Here is a 20,232-nt window from a genome sequence, read left to right as displayed (position 1 = left end):
ATTGCTATTAGCTAATTCATATTGTAGTTTATGTCAGCCGAGAGTTAGAAAATATGACCGCTTTGGTTGTGTCAATCTTTCCTCAGTTAGCGCTAGAACAAATGTAGCCTACATTTTTTTCGGTTTAGATGATTGTGTTATGCTATAGATACTTCTGTGAACATCGCATCCAAAAATAAACTGCTCACATTCTGGACTTAACTTTGTAAGGACCGTGTTTGTGTAAATAGTTTCTGAAAAAAGTGTGGCCAGCTCAATTGATGATTGTTGCGTCATTTGAAACTGTCCGTTCTAAATAAGCATTTTAAATAAGTGTTCTAATCACACGGGTGTGATCATACGCTTCAGGGACCACTGTAGAACTATCACACGTATGAAAGGGTTCATGTCCTTGAGAAGCCCAGCCAGAGCTGATTAAAGGGTCGGAATACTTATGTAAATGTCATATTAGTTTTGTATTTTTAATATATTTGCAAACATTTCAAGAAACCTGTTTTTACGTTTTTATCATGGGGTATTGGGTGTAGATTGATGAGGGGAAAAAACGATTTAATACATTTTAGAATGAGGCTGTAACGTAACAAAATGTGAAAAAACTCAAGGGGTCAGAATACTTTCCAAATGCACTGTATATTGTACTGGAAAAATTCAGTTATAAATTATTTTGTCTTAGTTAAAAATAAATTGTCCTCTAGTAGACTTTGATTAAATGTAACCTTTATCTCTTGAATGTTATGGCATTCAGGTCCAGAAAGTCACTTTCTGAGCAGTACTACAGTGGGAAAATATGTATGGAAGGTTTTGTTCAAATCAAAAAGGGTGCTGTCAAAAAGTGATTAAATTCAAATGGATTTACCCTATTGTGCCTTAGTAACAACTAATGTGTATACTAGGGTTAGGCGGTATCCATATTTGTTTTATTCTCAGGCAATGGATGAGTCTTGAAGCTATTCAATAGCTTCCTTCCCTTGCCTAACCTCTCCTTTACCTCACTGCCAGGTGAAAATCATATGCTGAAGACATTACCACAACACACCTGGTAGCTAGGCCCTGTATTCTAAATGTCTGGTTTGAGCCTGTGAAGAGCTGCTTAATGACCTAGTACACATCCATGTAAACAACTTTAGCTGTGACTAGGAAGAAAGCAGGATGAAGGGAGGAGAGTGAAACAGACAAAACCAGCCACGGACACTGATCCCACTAATGTCTTCCACATGCTCTCACATTGTTGTTCACCAACAAATGTTTTAAAAATGGCACTTAATAACTTCTATTAAAAAAAAGCACACAAAGAGAAGGCTCTGGCCCTTCTCTGGTATTTTAGGTGGAACAAAAAGTTTCTAATCTTGTTCATTGTCAATTACGTTAGAAACAGAGTCTGTCCTGATGTAGAGAACACGTTTCTCCTTAGGAGACGGTAATGAGAGTTTTGAGAGAGATCATTGTGGAATGGAGCTAGCTTAATATACTGCAACAAAGTTGGACATTATAACTGTGTTCACGAGAGGAATGGATGGGTCATCTCAGGCAACAACAACATTTTGAACTGCTACAGACCTAGGTCTACACAGCACAGACCATTCACTGAGTAAAGGAAAACTGAACAGTATGAGATGGGTTTGTCACATGATGGAATGTAGTTTAGTCTGCAACTTAAATGGAATAAAGATGTGTCTGTCAACACAACAATCCCACACCTAATTTGTTCCAAAACACACAACCCTGCAATCACGCCTGGCTGAAGTTCTTAGCAGTTATGGAAGAGGAGGAAAAGGAGTTCTAACATGGTCACTTTGAGATGTAGTAGCCCAGCCGTTTCAGGACCAGAGCGTGTATGGTTTGCTGAGCTGCAGCGAACATGGGCATAATGTATGACATTTACATTTTACATTTTAGTCATTTAGCAGACGCTCTTATCCAGAGCGACTTACAGTAGAGTGCATACATTTTATTACATTTTTACATACTGAGACAAGGATATCCCTACCGGCCAAACCCTCCCTACCGGCCAAACCCTCCCTAACCCGGACGACGCTATGCCAATTGTGCGTCGCCCCACGGATCTCCCGGTTGCGGCCGGCTGCGACAGAGCATGGGCGCGAACCCAGCCCAGCCTGGGCGCGAACCCAGAGACTCTGGTGGCGCAGCTAGCACTGCGATGCAGTGCCCTAGACCACTGCGCCACCCGGGAGATTATGACATGGGTGTATGTTTGTGTAAGTGCATGAGTGTGTGTCAAATGAATGCCCTTGCACACATTAGAGTCTGTGTGTCTCTAACTGTGTGTGTGCGCCATGCTTGCAGATGTGTGCACTTGTGTGGTGTGTGTTTGCCTACATACGTGTGTGCGTGCGTGAATGTGTGTGTGCACTTAGGTGAGGGAGTGTGTGTAAAGTGCTTCTGCTTACATTGGGAGGAAATGGTATGCATACCTCGGCAGTGAGGCCTGGTGGCCAGGGCTAGTCTGGCCCTCAGCCAGCAGCAGGCTAAAGTAAGGAGGATTATCTCCACCGTCTCTCAGAGCAACAACGCTGCATCCCTCACAACACACCATTTACTTTTTACTATTATTTTCTCTGAGGAAGAACTCTCCAAAAAATGACACAGAAGTGGGGAGTGCAGAAGTTCCCCTTCAGCAGAAATCTAGGATCAGCTCACCTTCTTCAAATCCTAACCATAACCATTAAGAAGGGGAAATGTGAAACTGACCTAAGATCAGTGTCTGTCTCAGGGTAACACCATCCTACACCGGAGGCCATCCGGCAGACACACGATACCTCCCCAAGGAATTCTTAAATAAGCACTTCCCAACTCGACGTTTGGGGAGAAAAAAGGAAGTACAGTATCTCCCACAGAGGGTATACAGCGGTTTTAGGTATTTGGCTAATGTTAAAAACAATAGGAAGAAACCGTCTCTTGTTAATTTTAACATCTGAAAAAAATATATAATAAGCCCATAAATAAATAGGTCATGCCAAGGTAGAGACAGAATGGAAATGAGAGTATAATAATTAAATCAGTTTTGGGGTCACAGTAGCGTTAGACAAGCAGGCTACATCTCTCCTGACTACCATATATTATTCTACAACAACAATGCACTTACTGTTGGAATACAGGCTACATCAGGTCACAGCACTGGTTGAAGCCTTACATGACACACAAGCCAATTCTTCCTGAAGTGAGTGCACTCATTCCCTCACCCTCAAGGATTGGCAAACATTGGATTGGTGTAGAAAACCCACAAATAAAACACGGTAATACAATGCTTTCCAATCTGTAAGGGTAAGTGAGCAAATGTGTTTCATAAAGAAGAGAGGAGAAATGGAATTGGGCTACAGTCTTTAAATGAATCCTATTCAAAAACTTTGAGGGAGCCACTATAGCCCACAGCCATCACAGGAGCATGCCAACACCCCTCTCTATGCCTCTAAATTCAATTTAAGGGCTTTAATGGCATTGGAAACATATGTTCACATTTCCAAAGCAAGTGAAGTATATAATAAACAAAAGTGAAATAAATAAAAATTAACAGTAAACATTACACTAACAAAAGTTCCAAAAGAATAAAAGATATTTCAAATGTTATATTATGTGCAAATAGGGAAAGGGAAAATGAATAAACATAAATATGGGTTGTATTTACAATGGTGTTTGTTCTTCACTGGTTGCCCTTTTCTTGTGGCAACAGGTCACAAATCTTGCTGCTGTGATGGCACACTGTGGTATTTCACCCAGTAAATATGGGAGTTTATCAAAATTGGATTTGTTTTCAAATTCTTTGTGGGTCTGAAATATGAGGGAAATATGTGTCTCTAATATGGACATACATTTGGCAGAAGGTTAGGAAGTGCAGCTCAGTTAACACCTAATTTTGTGGGCAGTGTGCACATAGCCTGTCTTCTCGAGAGCCAGGTCTGCYTTTCTCAATAGCAAGGCTATGCTCACTGAGTCTGTATATAGTCAAAGCTTTCCTTAAGTTTGGGTCAGTCACAGTGGTCAGGTATTCTGCCACTGTTTACTCTCTGTTTAGGGCCAAATAGCATTCTACTTTGCTCAGTTTTTTTGTTAATTCTTTCCAATGTGTCGAGTAATTATCCTTTTGTTTTCTCATGATTTGGTTGGATCTAATCGTGTTGCTGTCCTGGTGCTCTGTGGGGTCTGTTTGTGTTTGTGAACAGAACCCCTGGACCAGCTTGATTAGGGGACTCTTCTACAGGTTCATCTCTCTGTATGTGATGGCTTTGTTATGTGAAGTTCAGGAATCGTAATAGTAGAATTTAACGTCTCTTTTCAGGATTTTGAGAATTAGCGGGTATCGGCCTAATTCTGTTCTGCATGCATTACTTGGTGTTTTACGTTGTACACAGAGGATATTTTTTGCAGAATTCTGCATGCAGATTCTYAATTTGGTGTTTGTCCCACTTTGTGAATTCTTGGTTGGTGAGCGGACCCCAGACCTCACAACCATAAAGGGCAATGGGTTCTATAACAGATTCAAGGATTTTTAGCCAGATCCTAATCGGTATGTCGAATTTTATGTTCCTTTTGATGGCATAGAAGTCCCTTTGTGGAAGTTACGTGTGGTGCAGATGTTTAGGCCGAGGTATGTATAGTTTTTTGTGTGCTCTAGGGCAACGGTGTCTAGATGGAATTTGATGGAATTGTTATTTGTGGTCCTGGCAATTGGGCCTTTTTTGGAACACCAGTATTTTTGTCTTACTGAGATTTACTGTCAGGGCCCAGGTCTGACAGATCTGTGCAGAAGATCTAGGTGCTGCTGTGGGCCCTCCTTGGTTGGGGACAGAAGAACCAGATAATCAGCAAACAGTAGACATTTGACTTCAGATTCTAGGGTGAGGCCAGGTGCTGCAGACTGTTCTAGTGCCCTCGCCAATTCGTTGATATACAGTTGAAGTCGGAAGTTTACATACACCTTAGCCAAATACATTTAAACTCAGTTTTTCACATTTCCTGACATTTAATACTTGTACAAATTCCCTGTTTTAGGTCAGTTAGGATCACCACTTTATTTTAAGAATGTGAGAAGTCAGAAAAATTGTAGAGAGAATGATTTCAGCTTTTATTTCTTTCATCAAATTCCCAGTGGGTCAGAAGTCTACATACACTCAATTAGTATTTGGTAGCATTGCCTTTAAATTGTTTAACTTGGGTCAAACATGTCGGGTAGCCTTCCACAAGCGTCCCACAATAAGTTGGGTGACTTTTGGCCCATTCCTTGACAGAGCTGGTGTAACTGAGTCAGGTTTGTATGCCTCCTTGGTCACACACACTTTTTCAGTTCTGACCACAAATTTTCTATTGGATTGAGGTCARGGCTTTGTGATGGACACTCCAATACCTTGACATTGTTGTCCTTAAGCCATTTTGGAAGTACGCTTGGGGTCATTGTCCATTTGGAAGACCCATTTGTGACCAAGCTTTAACTTCCTGACTGATGTCTTGAGATATTGCTTCAATATATCCACAATTTTCCTTTCTTATGATGCCATCTATTTTGTGAAGTGCACCAGTCCCTCCTGCAGCAAAGCACCCCCACAACATGATGCTGCCACCCCYGTGCTTCACGGTTGGGATGGTGTTCTTCAGCTTGCAAGGCTCCCCCTTTTTCCTCCAAACATAACGATGGTCATTATGGGCAGAAAGTACGATCTCTTTCCCCGTGTGCAGTTGCAAACCATAGTCTGGCTATTTTTAATGGTGGTTTTGGAGCAGTGGCTTCTTCCTTGCTGAGCGGCCTTTCAGGTTATGTCGATATAGGACTCGCTTTACTGTGGATATAGATACTTTTGTACCCGTTTCCTCCAACATGTTCACAAGGTCCTTTGCTGTTGTTCTGGGATTGATTAAAACTTTTCGCACCAAAGTACGTTAATCTCTAAGAGACAGAAATCGTCTCCTTCCTGAGCGGTATGACGGCTGCATGGTCCCATGGTGTTTATACTTGCGTACTATTGTTTGTACAGATGAACGTGGTGCCTTCAGGCATTTGGAAATTGCTCCCAAGGATGAACCAGACTTGTGGAGGTCTACAATTTGTTTGAGGTCTTGGCTAATTTCTTTTGATTTTCCCATGATGTCAAGCAAAGAGGCACTGAGTTTGAAGGTAGGCCTTGAAATGCATTCACAGATACACCTCCAAATGGCTCAAATTATGTCAAATAGCCTATCAGAAACTTCTAAGCCATGACATCATTTTCTGGAATTTTCCAAGCTGTTTAAAAGGCACAGTCAACTTAGTGTATGTAAACTTCTGACCCACTGGAATTGTGATTAGAGGTCGACCGATTATGACTTTTCAACGCCGATATCAATTATTGACCAAAAAAAGATGATACCGATTAAAATAGGCCGATTTTTTTATATATATAAATAATTTGTAATAATGCCAATTACAACAATACTGAATGAACACTTATTTGAACTTAATATAATCAATTTAGTCTCAAATAAATAATGAAACATGTTCAATTTGGTTTAAATAATGCAAAAAGAAAGTGTCGGAGAAGAAAGTAAAAGTGCAATATTTGCCATGTAAAAAAGCTAACGTTTAAGTTCCTTGCTCAGAACATGAGAACATATGAAAGCTGGTGGTTCCTTTTAACACGAGTCTTCAATATTCCCAGGTAAGACGTTTTAGATTGTAGTTATTATAGGAATTATAGGACTACTCTACTCTATACCATTTGTATTTCATATACCTTTGATTATTGGATGTTCTTATTAGGCACTATAGTATGCCAACCTAATCTCGTGAGTTGATAGTCAGAAACAGCGCAATGTTTGAAGCACAGCGAAGAGCTGCTGGCAAATGCAGGAAAGTGCTGTTTGAATGAATGCTTATGAGCTTGCTGCTTCCTATCCCCACTCAGTCAGACTGCTCTATCAAATCATAGACTTAATTATAATATAATAACACACAGAAATACGAGCCTTAGGTCATTAATATGGTAAAATCCGGAAACTATCATTTTGAAAACAAATCGTTTATTCTTTCAGTGAAACACGGAACCGTTCCGTATTTTATCTAACGGGTGGCATCCCTAAGACTAAATATTGCTGTTACATTGCACAACCTTCAATGTTATGTCATAATTATGTACAATTCTGGCAAATAAATTACGGTCTTTGTTAGGAAGAAATGGTCTTCACACAGTTAGCAACGAGCCAGGCGGCCCAAACTGCTGCATATACCCTGACTCTGCTTGCACAGATTGCAAGAGAAGTGACACAATTTCCCTATTTAAAAGAAATTCATGTTAGCAGGCAATATTAACTAAATATGCAGGTTTAAAAATATATACTGTATTGATTTTAAGAAAGGCATYGATGTTTATGGTTAAGTACACATTGGTGCAACGACAGTGCTTTTTTCRCGAATGCACTTGTTAAATCATCACCCGTTTGGCGAAGTAGGCTGTGATTCAATGATAAATTAACAGGCACCGCATTGATTGTATGCAACGCAGGACAAGCTAGATAAACTAGTAATATCATCAACCATGTGTAGTTAACTGGTGATTATGTTAAGATTGATTGTTTTTTATAAGATAAGTTTAATGCTAGCTAGCAACTKACCTTGGCTCCTTGCTGCACTCGCGTAACATATAGTCAGCCTGCCAATGTAAATCGGCCATAAACGTGTCCAAAAATGCAGATTGTTATGAAAACTTGATATTGGCCCTAATCAAATCGGTGGATCTCTAATTGTGATACAGTGAATTATAAGTGAAATAATCTGTCTGTAAACAATTGTTGGAAAAATGACTTGTGTCATGCACAAAGTAAATGTCCTAACCGACTTGCCAAAACTATAGTTTGTTAACAAGAAATTTGTGGAGTGGTTGAAAAACGATTTTTAATGACTCCAACCTAAGTGTATGTAAACTTCCGACTTCAACTGTATGTTGAAGAGGTGGGGCTTAAGCTGCATCCCTGTCTCACCCCACGGCCCTGTGGAAAGAAAATGTGTGTGTTTGTTGGCAATTTTAACTGCACACTTGTTTGTGTACATGGATTTTATAATCTTGTATGTTTCCCCCCCAACACCACTTTCCATCAATTTGTATAGCAGACCCTCATGCCAAATTGAGTCAAAAGCTTTTTTGAAATCAACGTTGCCTTTGTTCAGAGTGTGCAGGGTGAATATGTGGTCTGTTGTACGGTAATTTGGTAAAAAGGCAATTTGACATTTTCTCAGTACATTGTTTTCATGGAGGAAATGTACGAGTCTGCTGTTAATAATAATAATGCAGAGGATTTTCCCACGGTTGTTGTTGACGCATAACCCACGGTAGTTATTGGGGTCAAATGTCTCCACTTTTGTGGCTTGGGGTGACCAGTCCTTGGTTACAAATATTGTGGAAGATGCCAGAGCTAAGGACGATATTTAAGAGTTTAAGTATAGCCAATTGGAATTTGTGGTCTGTATATTTTATCATTTCATTGAGGATACCATCAACACCACAGGCCTTTTTGGGTTGGAGGGTTTGTATTTTGTCCTGTATTTCATTCAATATAAATTGGAGAGTCCAGTGGGTTCTGATAGTCTTTAATATTTGATTCTAAGATTTGTATTTGATCATGTATATGTTTTTGCTGTATGTTCTTTCTTATAGGGCCAGAAAGATTGAAGAAGTGGCTTACCCATACATTCAGTTTTGGATAGATAACTCTTTGTGTTGTTTGTTTGGTCTCTCTCTCTCTCTCCCTCTCTCTCATGATAACAAGTGTCGCCAACACATGTCATCACCACCAGTAGATGAGTCCATGCAGGAGGGGTTACCATGGCCACTTTGACCACTTAGTGGGAGTGCACACACAGACACAAGCATGCACAAAGATAACTTGACTCCACATACAGACTAACACACACACAAAAAAAACACTTACTTTACTGTACAGACAGATAGACAGAAGCTGGCTTGGGTTTGTGTTGGTAACAGTCTCCTAGGAGGAGATAAACTCAGAGAACTTCCCTGGGACATCAAAGACACAATTGTCATTCAGTGTACTCTGAGGAGACCCAAGCTTTATGGGTTATAAATACACTACAAATCTCTAGACTGCAGCTAATGGTCACAATGTACGATAGACAGAGCCCCACTCGCATTAAACCACATCATGTAATGTAGCAACTAACTCCCAGTATGAGTGGAATGCTTGTTAGTCTCAATGCCTTACAGCCATGCTGAAACATCCTCATTAACTCCTCTCGGGGCGACACTTACTTATACAATCCTTTGATTACTGCAGAGTTACATCATACTTTTCTCACCTYCTCTGCAATAATTAGACACTAACACAGCCGAATGCTAAAACCTAAAATAAATAGATGGAACATCCAACTAAATCCAGACTAAAATGATGAACATACTGTATTTTATTAGACAGATTTTGTGGTGTACATGTAAGTGATAATGCCCTATAGGAAGCCGGTGTTGGGAGAATATTGGCATCGGTGTTGTTAGAACCAAGACCAAGTCGAGGACCGGCAAACCGTGCCAATACAACGGGTTACCAACATATTTATTCAAATAATGATTGACATATTTCCATTAAAAACGTTATTTTGATAAATGTATTCATACTATTTCATCCTTCCACAAAATATAGTCCTGATATAACGGATGTGAAATACTAATCTATGGTTTCTACACAAGCCGGCTAGTCGTTTGTTCTATATGTTGCCAGAGACGCGACCCAGTCATTCAGTCTTTTTGTTCTTTATCTACGGACACGACCCAGTTGTTTGTTCTAACTGTTCCATAGCCATACTAGCTGGCAACGTTCTTATCCCTTGCTTGCTAGCTAACCAAATTACAGTCACTTCAAACAGTGCAGCCAGAATAACAGCAGTAGCTGCATTTGCATAAGCTGTTTTCTAGTGACCTTTATTTGGATGCCCCCATTACAATGAGATAAAGAGGTGCGATTTCACATGGCATAGAAAAATGTACTCTCTCGTCAGGACACTTTTGTTCGGAGGAGCTAGCCAACAACTAAGGTAACACAATCACTTCAAACCTTTGTATATTTGACTCACCACCTGGATCCAGTCCTATGTAGCAAAATGTAACATTTTTATTTTTAACATTGGATAAAAGTAGAGACTCAGAGCTACAAAATGTTATATCATACACAGCATTTTTGAGGAACAATGGGAAAGTAATTCTGCTTTGAGGGGTGATACACTTGTAAACTCACTTTTGATTAAAAAGGGCCTTTGAATGTTTTGGTGACTACTGCAGAGCTCTCCTTTGTCTACGCCCATTCAGTATTGTTCACACCCTCTTAAGCCAGCCCTTCTCTTTAAGGATTCACATGGGGTCATGTGCTAAACAGTGAGTAGTGTAGTAAAGAATTAAGATTAAAAGTGGTAGTAGCCTACAACAAGGAAAAATTCCAGGTAAACTGAATGTATCCAGATAAAAATATTTTATAAATATTAGATGATGCTTACCCAGAGACACTTGTCTAAATTGATGGATCATGTTAAAGAAATGCTATACCCCCAGCCACATCCAGTGGTGGAAAAAGTACTTAATTGTCATACTTGAGTAAAAGTATAAATCATTTCAAATTTCTTATATTAAATCAGACGGCACAATTATTCTCTTAATTTTTTTTTAGGATAGCCAGGGGCACAATCCAACACTCAGACAAAATTTACAAACAAAGCATGTGTGTTTAGTGAGTCTGCCAGATCAGATGCAGTATGGATGTTCTCTTGATAAGTGTGTAAATTGGACAATTTTAATGTCAAAATGTACTTTTAGGTATCAGGGAAAATGTATGGAGTAAAAAGTAAATTTCTTTCAGAATGTAGTGAAGTAAAAGTTGTCAAAAATATCAATAGCAAAGTAATGTACAGATAACCCCAAAAGATACTTAAGTAGTACTTTAAAGTATTACTTAAGTACTTTTGACCACTGCCCAAATGCCTTCACACCAGTACATTAGCATACTTTATATACTGTTACACACGCACCTATCACATAGTATTCCATACACAAGGTAAGGCTGTGCAACCTGAGTTGAAACTTGAGTGAGGTGCACATGTACAGTACATAAACAGATGCATGCGCCATATATTTATGTGGTGAACAATTGATACAGTCACATGATATTGTTGTGGTATGTAACAAAATCATGTTACGACCACACATATCAATATTACTTTTATATATCAATATTTTGCTAAGTCTTGCTAAGTGGATGGGTCTCTACAGAAGGTGCAAACGATACAGACAAATGGTTACTTGCATAGTAGCAATATCAGAAATAGTGTCAAAATAAAATACAGTATGTACAAGAACAAGATCAATAACGATATCAGTGATARACGAGGTGGTTATATGCATACAATCAGGGGTAAAGTGGCTGAGCAGCAGGATAAAAAATAATAATAATAGTAGCAGCAACGTATGGCGTGTGTGTTAGGAGAGAGTCCTTTGAATAGAGGCACTGCAGATACTGCTGATGACTGGTTCGTCCGAACCATGCATGAACAAGGGAATCTATATTTCGGAGAGCCTGTTTTGGTTCTGCCCTTGACTTTGGTGTAGGGTATGTGATGTCCATAGCCTCTGTCGCAAAACTCCCTGATCTTCTCCAAAAAATAAGTTTGTCTAGCTGTGTCCACTTTGGTCTATCTGAAGCACTGCTTGATGAGGCCGAAGCACCAGTCGGGGGCAAACTTGGTGTGGCCTGTGATCAGGTAGTGAAGGTCCAGACTGGTGGAGCTTGTGCATACCAGGCACAATACCARAGCACAAACTTGTTCTGGTATTGACCACTGCAGTTATCACAATTCAGGTCCACACACGGTTCCCTAACTCTGTAGTTGGTGAAGAAATGGTGCATGTAGTTGATACCTGCGCTGCTGCCTTTGCTTGCTTGGGCCAGCTCTCTTTTTGATGGAAGGCATTAGACCATAGGTGTCAAACTCATTCCACGGGGGGCCGAGTGTCTGCGGGTTTTCGCTCCTCCCTTGTACTTGATTGATGAATTAACATCACTAATTAGTTAGGAACTCCGCACACCTGGTTGTCTAGGGCTTTATTGAAAGGAAAAACCAAAAACCTGCAGACACTAGGCCCTCCGTGGAATGAGTTTGACACCCCTGCATTAGACCGTTCTCCTTGTATGACTGGTGGAGAAGAGTAAGGCTGGTTCTACTGATGTTGAAAGACACATTTTTAGCATTATTATACAATAGATGAGAAATGGCATTCTGAGATAACATCGCTACACACACTTCACGTTAGATAGATAGCTAGCCATCTAACGTCAGCTGGCTAGCTAACTGCAAGCTTTAGCTAGCAATACAAACCGATTGTCATAGATACCTAAAGGTAACCAAATAGGTTCAATGTTAGCTAGCTAACATTAGGCTATAACTAGCAATGTGAAATGGCATTCTGAGAAAACATCACTTACGTCACACACAATTCATACACATAAATGAATGTTAGCTAGCAAGCCAGCAATCTAACCTCAGCTAACGTTAACTAGCTAAAAGCAAGTTAACTTGGGGTCTTTTGTTTAGACATGTCACGTTAATGTTAGCTAGCTAAAAAATGAACTATAATCTCAATCCATAAAGTAACGTTACTAGCAATACAAACCAATTGTCATAGAAACTGTAGCTAGATTCTTACCCGTATACATGGATGAAAGCTTCACGGCAGACTGCAACCCCTTTCATTAAATAAGACATCCTGTGTCATTTCCGTTTAGTTTGCACAGTTTGTTTGGCCTGTTGTGTTCCACTGATTTCAAAACTCTGTCAACTTCTTCCGTGACAACACTGTTGATCGCCGTTTCTTCCCCATCACCGTCATCAGAAGACTCTACAATGTATTCTTCAATGAATTTTTTTTATTTCCTCATCGTCTGATTCATTTTCAGAGTCAGAGAGAGTCAGCATGGCACGATCGTCCTCCAGAAAGAAGCTCATCACAACTTTTTCACACTGACCTTTGTCGATAGCGCTTGATAAATTCAGGGCAGCAATGTTATTGAGAGCAGTAGCAGCATATTTGCAGTTCTCCATGGCTAACGTTATATCTTTAGRAAAAAAATGCAGTAGAAAGGATTATCTACGCATAATGAGCAGCTCATTTTGTAGACACAAGATGCTACACCGCAGAACAATCTGAAACTCATCTCTCGGCATGTCCAGCCACTCATTATCTCGGCCAATTATGGCTAGCGGGAACGTTCCTGCTTTTTCTTTGGCTAAACCAACTACGCTCTTAATTTAACAACTTTATTCGTATTTACAGATGGCATAAAAGTTTGTTATTAAGGCATATGAAAGTTCAAATGTTCGAGAAGGCATTTCTGCCAAAACCGCATTTTGATTTAAAAAAATTATGTTCAAAACGGCTCTCCTGTGAATTYGTGACTTGCGACATACGCCTAGTTTCCTGAATCAGTCCACATATATCCAAGAAAACGATGCCAGCTGATTCATGATTTTGACTGGCTGAGAAATGCTGCCTGCCTGCCTGTCTCGCCCCGACAGAAATGTGAAATAATGTCTAGATACTTTTTTTTTTTTAATCGGAGATCAAGTTTATAAAATTGCCTGGCTGGGCTGACGAGGCACTGGATTGCACAGTCAGATGGATCAGAGTAAATATACATTTTAACATCATAGATTTAGCCGGTGGTAACATGTGGAATAGACACCGGCTGGAATGCTGTTTTAACCAATCAGCATTCAGGATTAAACCCACCTGTGGTATAAAAGACACACAGGCTACAGTCACAGCCTGACACACTCACATTGCACATCATGTTTGTAGGCCAAAAATGTTCCATGGGTGATAACGACCCCGGACCTGAGACTTAAAGGTCGTGAGTTCAGTTGTACTTCCTGTTATGGGGATAGAAATAACCCAACAGCCAGAGACACATCTCCCTTCATGAGCCTCAATATGTTCCTATTCTCACAGAATCACATCTGAGCAGGAAACATAGACAAGATGATACACAACACACACACACACACAACAGTCTCAAAGAGAGCAGCCCTTTTTGAAATCTATGTGGACAGGGAGGGATACTGGCGCTATCACCAGAGAAACGCAGTGTAATACAAGAAGATACATCTCCAGTGGAAAACACTGTGTAAACAGGCTGGATTTACTGAGGTGACGTGGTGCTGCGTAAACTGCTATAGTAGAATGAGAGGGGAGTATACCATTCTCTTACCTCTGAACTTTTTTGGGGGGTTGTTTAGGTCCCCTGTGTCGGGCTGTACCACACAGCGGTCATCTACCAGCCTGTGGAGAGAAGAGATATTGACGGATGTCAATCATGGACAAGTCAGAAACACAGATAGTCCACATACACCCTTAACATGCCAATGAACATAAACCATTTCAATATACTAGAAATGTTCATGCACGCATTCAAATGTGCACTCACACAGCTCTCTTTATTTTTAATATATAACCCCCTGGCTCTAAACAAATGTGTCTCGTTTCAGGAAACTAGGTGTATGTCGCACCTCACTACTTCACAGGAGAGGCATTTGAAGGTAAACATGTATTTTTTATCAAAATGTGTTTTTTGGTAGAAATGTCTTCTGGAAAATGTGAATTTTCATGCCTTAATAACAAACTTGTAAATATGAATAAAATAGAAAAATTACGAGCCTAGTTAGTTTAGCCACGGAAAAAAGACAGGAACTTTCCCGCTAGCCATGATTGGCTGAGATAATGGATGGGCTGGACATGCCAAAAGTTGAGTTTGGATTGGTCTGCCGTGTAGCACACTTGTCTATAACTTCTCAGTATGTGTAGGTAATCCTTTCTAACGCAGCTTTTTTGAAAGATATCACAAAGAACTGCAAAAGTGTCGCTAATCCGCTCCACTTTATGGAGGACCGAGTTTTGAAATCAGTGGAATGTCCAGTGGAAGCAGAGTATGATAGCTAAGGAGAAAAATCTGGTTTTTGATTGCAAATATGCGGAGGGAGTCAAAAAGAGAACACACAGAAAGCGGTTGTATAAAACACCTGTCTCTGGATTACATCTCTAAACTAAGGGCAACCATGGCATCCGTGACAGAAAAGCGTTCATCCATGCATACAGGTAAGAGTCTAGCTAGCTACATTTTCAGATATTATACGTTTCTAATTTTGTCAGAAAGTTGTTTTCATTGCAAGTTAAAGCGTACTGTTAGCTAGCTAACTTTACGTGTATGATCAGTGTAGTAATATTATTCGTATCTCAGAGGCATTTGCATTGCTAGTCATTTGCATTGCTAGTTATTAGTCTAATGTTAGCTAGCTAGCTAACATTGAACCTTGTTGGTTAGTTTTGGCTACCTGCAGATTCATGTAGGGTAGTAACATTATGAGTTGGGATTATGGTTCATTGTTTAGCCATCTACATGTCTAAACAAAAGACTACAATATGCAAGTAACCATTTCACTGTTCGTTTACACCTTCTGTATCCTGTGCATGTGACAAATAAACTTATATTTTATATAGTGTGTGCTTACCAGAGATGGTAATGTGAAGAARAACATGACCTGCACTAAAGTCAAATTAGGATATAACGTTAGGACAACAAGACAGTGTCCATGTTCTAAAATTCTCTGGTAGAATGCCCTGCTTTTATTTATTCCCACTCACAACCGTAAGCTATTTTCTATACTTAGCTCGCCATTAACTTGCAAATAATGATCCTGTTGCGAGTTTATTTTCCTGTAATACGAATACAAGTCAAGACGTTGTCAGCTATAAGATATGGTCATTAATTGAACTGGAATGCAGGTAACAAGCTAGAAACGAACCAAAACATAGTTCAGAAAGTTGCTTTTAGTTGCCTGGTTTGCTAGACTGATATATACTAAATTCATTCTTAAAAACGGGTGGGTTTATTGGTGTTAAAATACACCAGTTACAGTGGTCCGTCCTTTAAAAGTTGCAGCGTAATGCGGCACAGCTTGCATGGTGCCGCATAATTCCATGACACGTTATTTAAGTGCCAACCACTTACCATTAATGCTAGTTAGTGCTAGTTTGACCACCAGATGGCATCTTTGAGAAGCATTTGATAGCCTTCAATAGTGGCTGTACTAGAGAATTTAAAAATGTTTTTGTAAGAACATAGTATATGGGACGGATTAAGAAATTTTGCTTAATTAAATTTGCTTAACCTCTTTCAGCTAGGGTGCACTATTTTTATGTTTGAAAAAATAACGTTCCCAAGGTAAACGGACTATTTCTCAGGCCCAGATGCTAGAATATTCATATAATTGACAGATTAGGACAGAAAACACTCTAAAGTTTCCAAATCTGTCAAAATATTGTCTGTGAATATAATAGAACTGATTTTGCAGGCGAAAACCTGAGGAAATCCAAACCGGAAGTGCCTTTTATTTGGAAAAATCCCTGTTTCATTGCCTGCCCATCCTCCATTTAAAGGGGTATCAACCAGATTCMTTTTCCAATGGCTTCCTCAGGCTGTGACCAGGCTTTAGACATAGTTTCAAGCTTTTATTTTGAAAAATGAGCGAGATTTATCAAAACGCGTCAGGTGTCCTTTGATTAGTTCATGTGCCCGAGAGTTGTAGCTCGACATTTTCTTTCTCTGTAGTATTGAATAGTTTACCGTSCGGTTGAAATATTATCGATTATGTATGTTAAAAACAACATGAGGATTGATTATAAAAACGTTTTCTGAACATAACGCGCAAACCAAATGGAGGTTTTTGGTTAKAAAAATAATCTTTATYGAACAAAAAGAAAATTTGTGTAATTGGGAGTCTCGTGAGTGCAAACATCTGAAGATCATCAAAGGTAAGCGATTMTTTTTATTGCTTTTCTGACTTTCGTGACCAAGCTAATTTGCGGCTAGCTGTTCTTACTGTTTTGTCTAGTGATCGATAAACTCACAAACGCTTGGATTGCTTTCGCTGTAAAGCATATTTTCAAAATCTGACACGATAGGTAGATTAACAACAAGCTAAGCTGTGTTTTGGTATATTTCACTTGTGATTTCATGATTATAAATATTATTATTTTTATTTATTTTTATTTGGCGCTCTGCAAATCAGCGGTTGTTTACGAAAATGATCCCGCTAAAGGGATCCGTGCGTCAAGAAGTTAATATTATGGTGTTTCTATTCCAAGAAAAAATAAATAAAACTCTGGGTTTCCGTTAGGATGGAACGGAAAATATGGCGCTGCACAATGTGATGGTCGGCAGTAGGCTACAGTACTGGGCTATTTTGCTAAAGAATCCCTGTGTCATGCGGGCACGCGGGAGACCGGGGTTCAATTCCCCAATGGGGAGGAAGGAGTAGGCGGTCCTTGTAAAAAATGATTTGTTCTTAACTGACTTTTCTAGTTAAATAAAGGTTGCACTAAGAGCATAACATTTCTACACCCGAATTGTAGTGTAACCAATACCCAAATGGAGATTCAGTCAAAATAAAAATCTCATTGATTTATCAAGACCAGTAAAATAGTTGTAGGCTATTGCTTCAAATCCTATTGCTTCTAACTTCAAAATGCTCTTTAAATAAATAAGACCTACACCACTTTTAAAAGCACATTACTCAACACCAGTGAAACTCATGTTGCCTACGATAGGCCTACACTACATCGAAAAATATGACATGACTCTCCGCCAATAATTACATATGGAGGATATTTTTGTAAATCAGTGATATTTACTCCCATAGTAATTCATTATGGAYCCATAACTAAATAAATGTCGGCATTTTTAAATAATATTTGTATCATTATTTTATTAATGAAAGCATAAAGATGCCATTATTAGCTACATTGTTTTAGTTTGAACGTGCAGACTGGCACTAAGAACAGCGGGAACATTTCCCTAGTCAGCGCCATTATTAGTGCAATGCCCCTTAAAGTGTTGCCCTGTGCTACCCAGTGTGGCGCGGTGGGCCCCCCCCCTTCCCCATGGGCTAGGTCTGTCTTCTGTGCGCGGCTCTGTGCCTTGAACCTTGCGCGCTTTCAGTGGATACAGCTGGAGAACTGCATGGCAATCTCTTTGTGCACCATGCGGGTGAAAGACAGACAGACAGAGTTGAAGTCGGAAGTTTACATACACTTAGGTTGGATTCATTAAAACTCATTTTTCAACCACTCCACACATTTCATGATAACAAACTATAGTTTTGGCAAGTCAGTAAGGACATCTACTTTGTGCATGACAAGTAATTTTTCCAACAATTGTTTACAGACAGATTATTTCACTGTATCACAATTCCAGTGGGTCAGAAGTTTACAAATCAAATCAAATTTTATTTGTCACATACACWTGGTTAGCAGATGTTAATGCGAGTGTAGCGAAATGCTTGTGCTTCTAGTTCCGACAATGCAGTAATAACCAACAAGTAATCTAACCTAACAATTCCACAACTACTACCTTAATTACAGGTTAAGGGCTTGCAAGTAAGCATTTCACGGTAAGGTCTACACTTGTTGTATTGGGCGCATGTGACAAACACATTTTGATTTGATCTAAGCACATTGTCAGCACGAGATCCTGCAATAAAGCACCATTGGACCCCATAAAAAGTACACTGTTTTCAAAACGTTCAACTACAGAGCACTGTTTATCCTGACTCCCTTAGTCACTATTGTTAAACCAATCACATTCTTGTGATTTCACTGTGATGTTTCTTGATTCGCCGGTGCTCTTCCACAGTCCACACAATGATGAAGAAATGAGTGTTAGGATTAGTTGGCTGCTGCCAGTGGGTGGACAAGCTAGCATTCCTGTCGGTGACAAATTTAGCTTTTTACTGGCTCGGAATAAAGATCGCCTGGACTCCAGCCAGATCCCACATCCATCCTAGTTGTGTTCCTGTGGACTCGTGGAGTGTCCACACACATGATCAGTCGTATTACACATGGACCTGTCTGTCTGCACCAGAGATAAACCTCTCTGAACATGACAACACACTGAGGCTCCTGTCTACCGTGTCAATCTCTGCAGAGCATTATACAGCATAGCTATACTGAGCATTCTGAATGACGTTTACTTAATGTGCAGCCTGGGTTTGTTAGATCAATGTGAGCAAGATTTATCACACACAGACACTGACAGTAAACATGTTTATCTTGTGGAGAACTGATTAAAATGTGATTGTCTGACCCTCGTTACTGTCCAATTCCAGTTACTGTACATTCCTCCTACTTTAACAGCTGCTCGTCAGGACAAGAGAACAGGCATCCTAAAAGACAAGAGGATTCTCAGACTAAAGCCCTGGAATCATACTGCATTGTTCAAATTCTAACTTTTGATTTGTCCCCTCAGGCTTTCTACTCCAGTTTGTGAGAGTTGGAGAAGGACATCTGTTGGGTCCACACTTCTAAAGGTGTGTTGTATGTATGCATCTTGGTGTTTGAGTGTGATTGCATGCATGTATGTATGCATCATGGTTTTTGAGTGTGATTACTGCAGTGTGTGTGTGTGTGTGTGCGTGAGTGCACCAGATGGTTCTTGGAGAGGGCAAGTGATGTCAACCGTGTGCATTTGTCATAATGACATGGTATCAGAGCATGACCTGTGTGTTTAGGGTTCATTTCAGGAGTTATTGTATAATAGTAACCTGTAAGATAAGAGGGTCTATGTCAATACCCTCACCTCTCTCCCTACCATCCTATCCCTGAAGGATTGGGGGTAAGAGGTTAAAGAGCACACGGATGGTGAATTTGAAAAGGAATTTCTCCATAAGCTGCAGCATTAGGTTCCCAGCTCTGTAGATGTGTAGGTCATGTTAAAGCCCGAAGCTCCAATTCTTTGACGTTTGAAGTTGTATTATATGCTGTATTATATGTTTCTTATAATTAGGCAAACCAGATGGCACAATTTTCTTGTTTTTTAATTTACGGATAGTCAGCACTCAGATATAATTTACAAATGAAGCATGTGTTTAGTGAGTCCGCCGGATCAGAGGCATTAGGGATGACCAGGGATGTTCTCTCGATGAGGACCATTTTCCTGTCCTGTACAGGAAAAATGTATGGAGTAAAAAGTACACTCAACAAAAATATAAAAGCAACATGTAAAGTGTTGGTCCCATGTTTAATGTACTGAAATAAAATATCCCAGAAATGTTCCATATGACAAAAAGCATTTCTCATTTGCCAAGATAATCCATCAACCTGACAGGTGTGGCATATCAAGAATCTGATTAATCATCATGATCATTTC

General features: G+C 39.7%; 1 protein-coding gene across 2 annotated transcripts in view; it reads right to left on the bottom strand.

The window, feature by feature from the left end:
• Window positions 1–20,232, bottom strand: part of LOC111966193 (inositol 1,4,5-trisphosphate-gated calcium channel ITPR1) — a 157,992-nt gene that overhangs the window by 125,020 nt on the left and 12,740 nt on the right. For both annotated transcript variants that reach the window (XM_023990646.2, XM_023990654.2), the window contains exon 3: window positions 14,242–14,312. In XM_023990646.2, coding sequence (XP_023846414.1) covers window positions 14,242–14,312 — 71 coding nt within the window. The remainder of the gene's footprint in view (window positions 1–14,241; window positions 14,313–20,232) is intronic.

This window comes from Salvelinus sp. IW2-2015, linkage group LG1 (genome assembly GCF_002910315.2).
Source record: "Salvelinus sp. IW2-2015 linkage group LG1, ASM291031v2, whole genome shotgun sequence".
NCBI lineage: Eukaryota > Metazoa > Chordata > Actinopteri > Salmoniformes > Salmonidae > Salvelinus > Salvelinus sp. IW2-2015.
The sequence above is the reverse complement of the archived record's forward strand: the minus strand, read 5'-3'. Positions and strand labels throughout refer to the sequence as shown.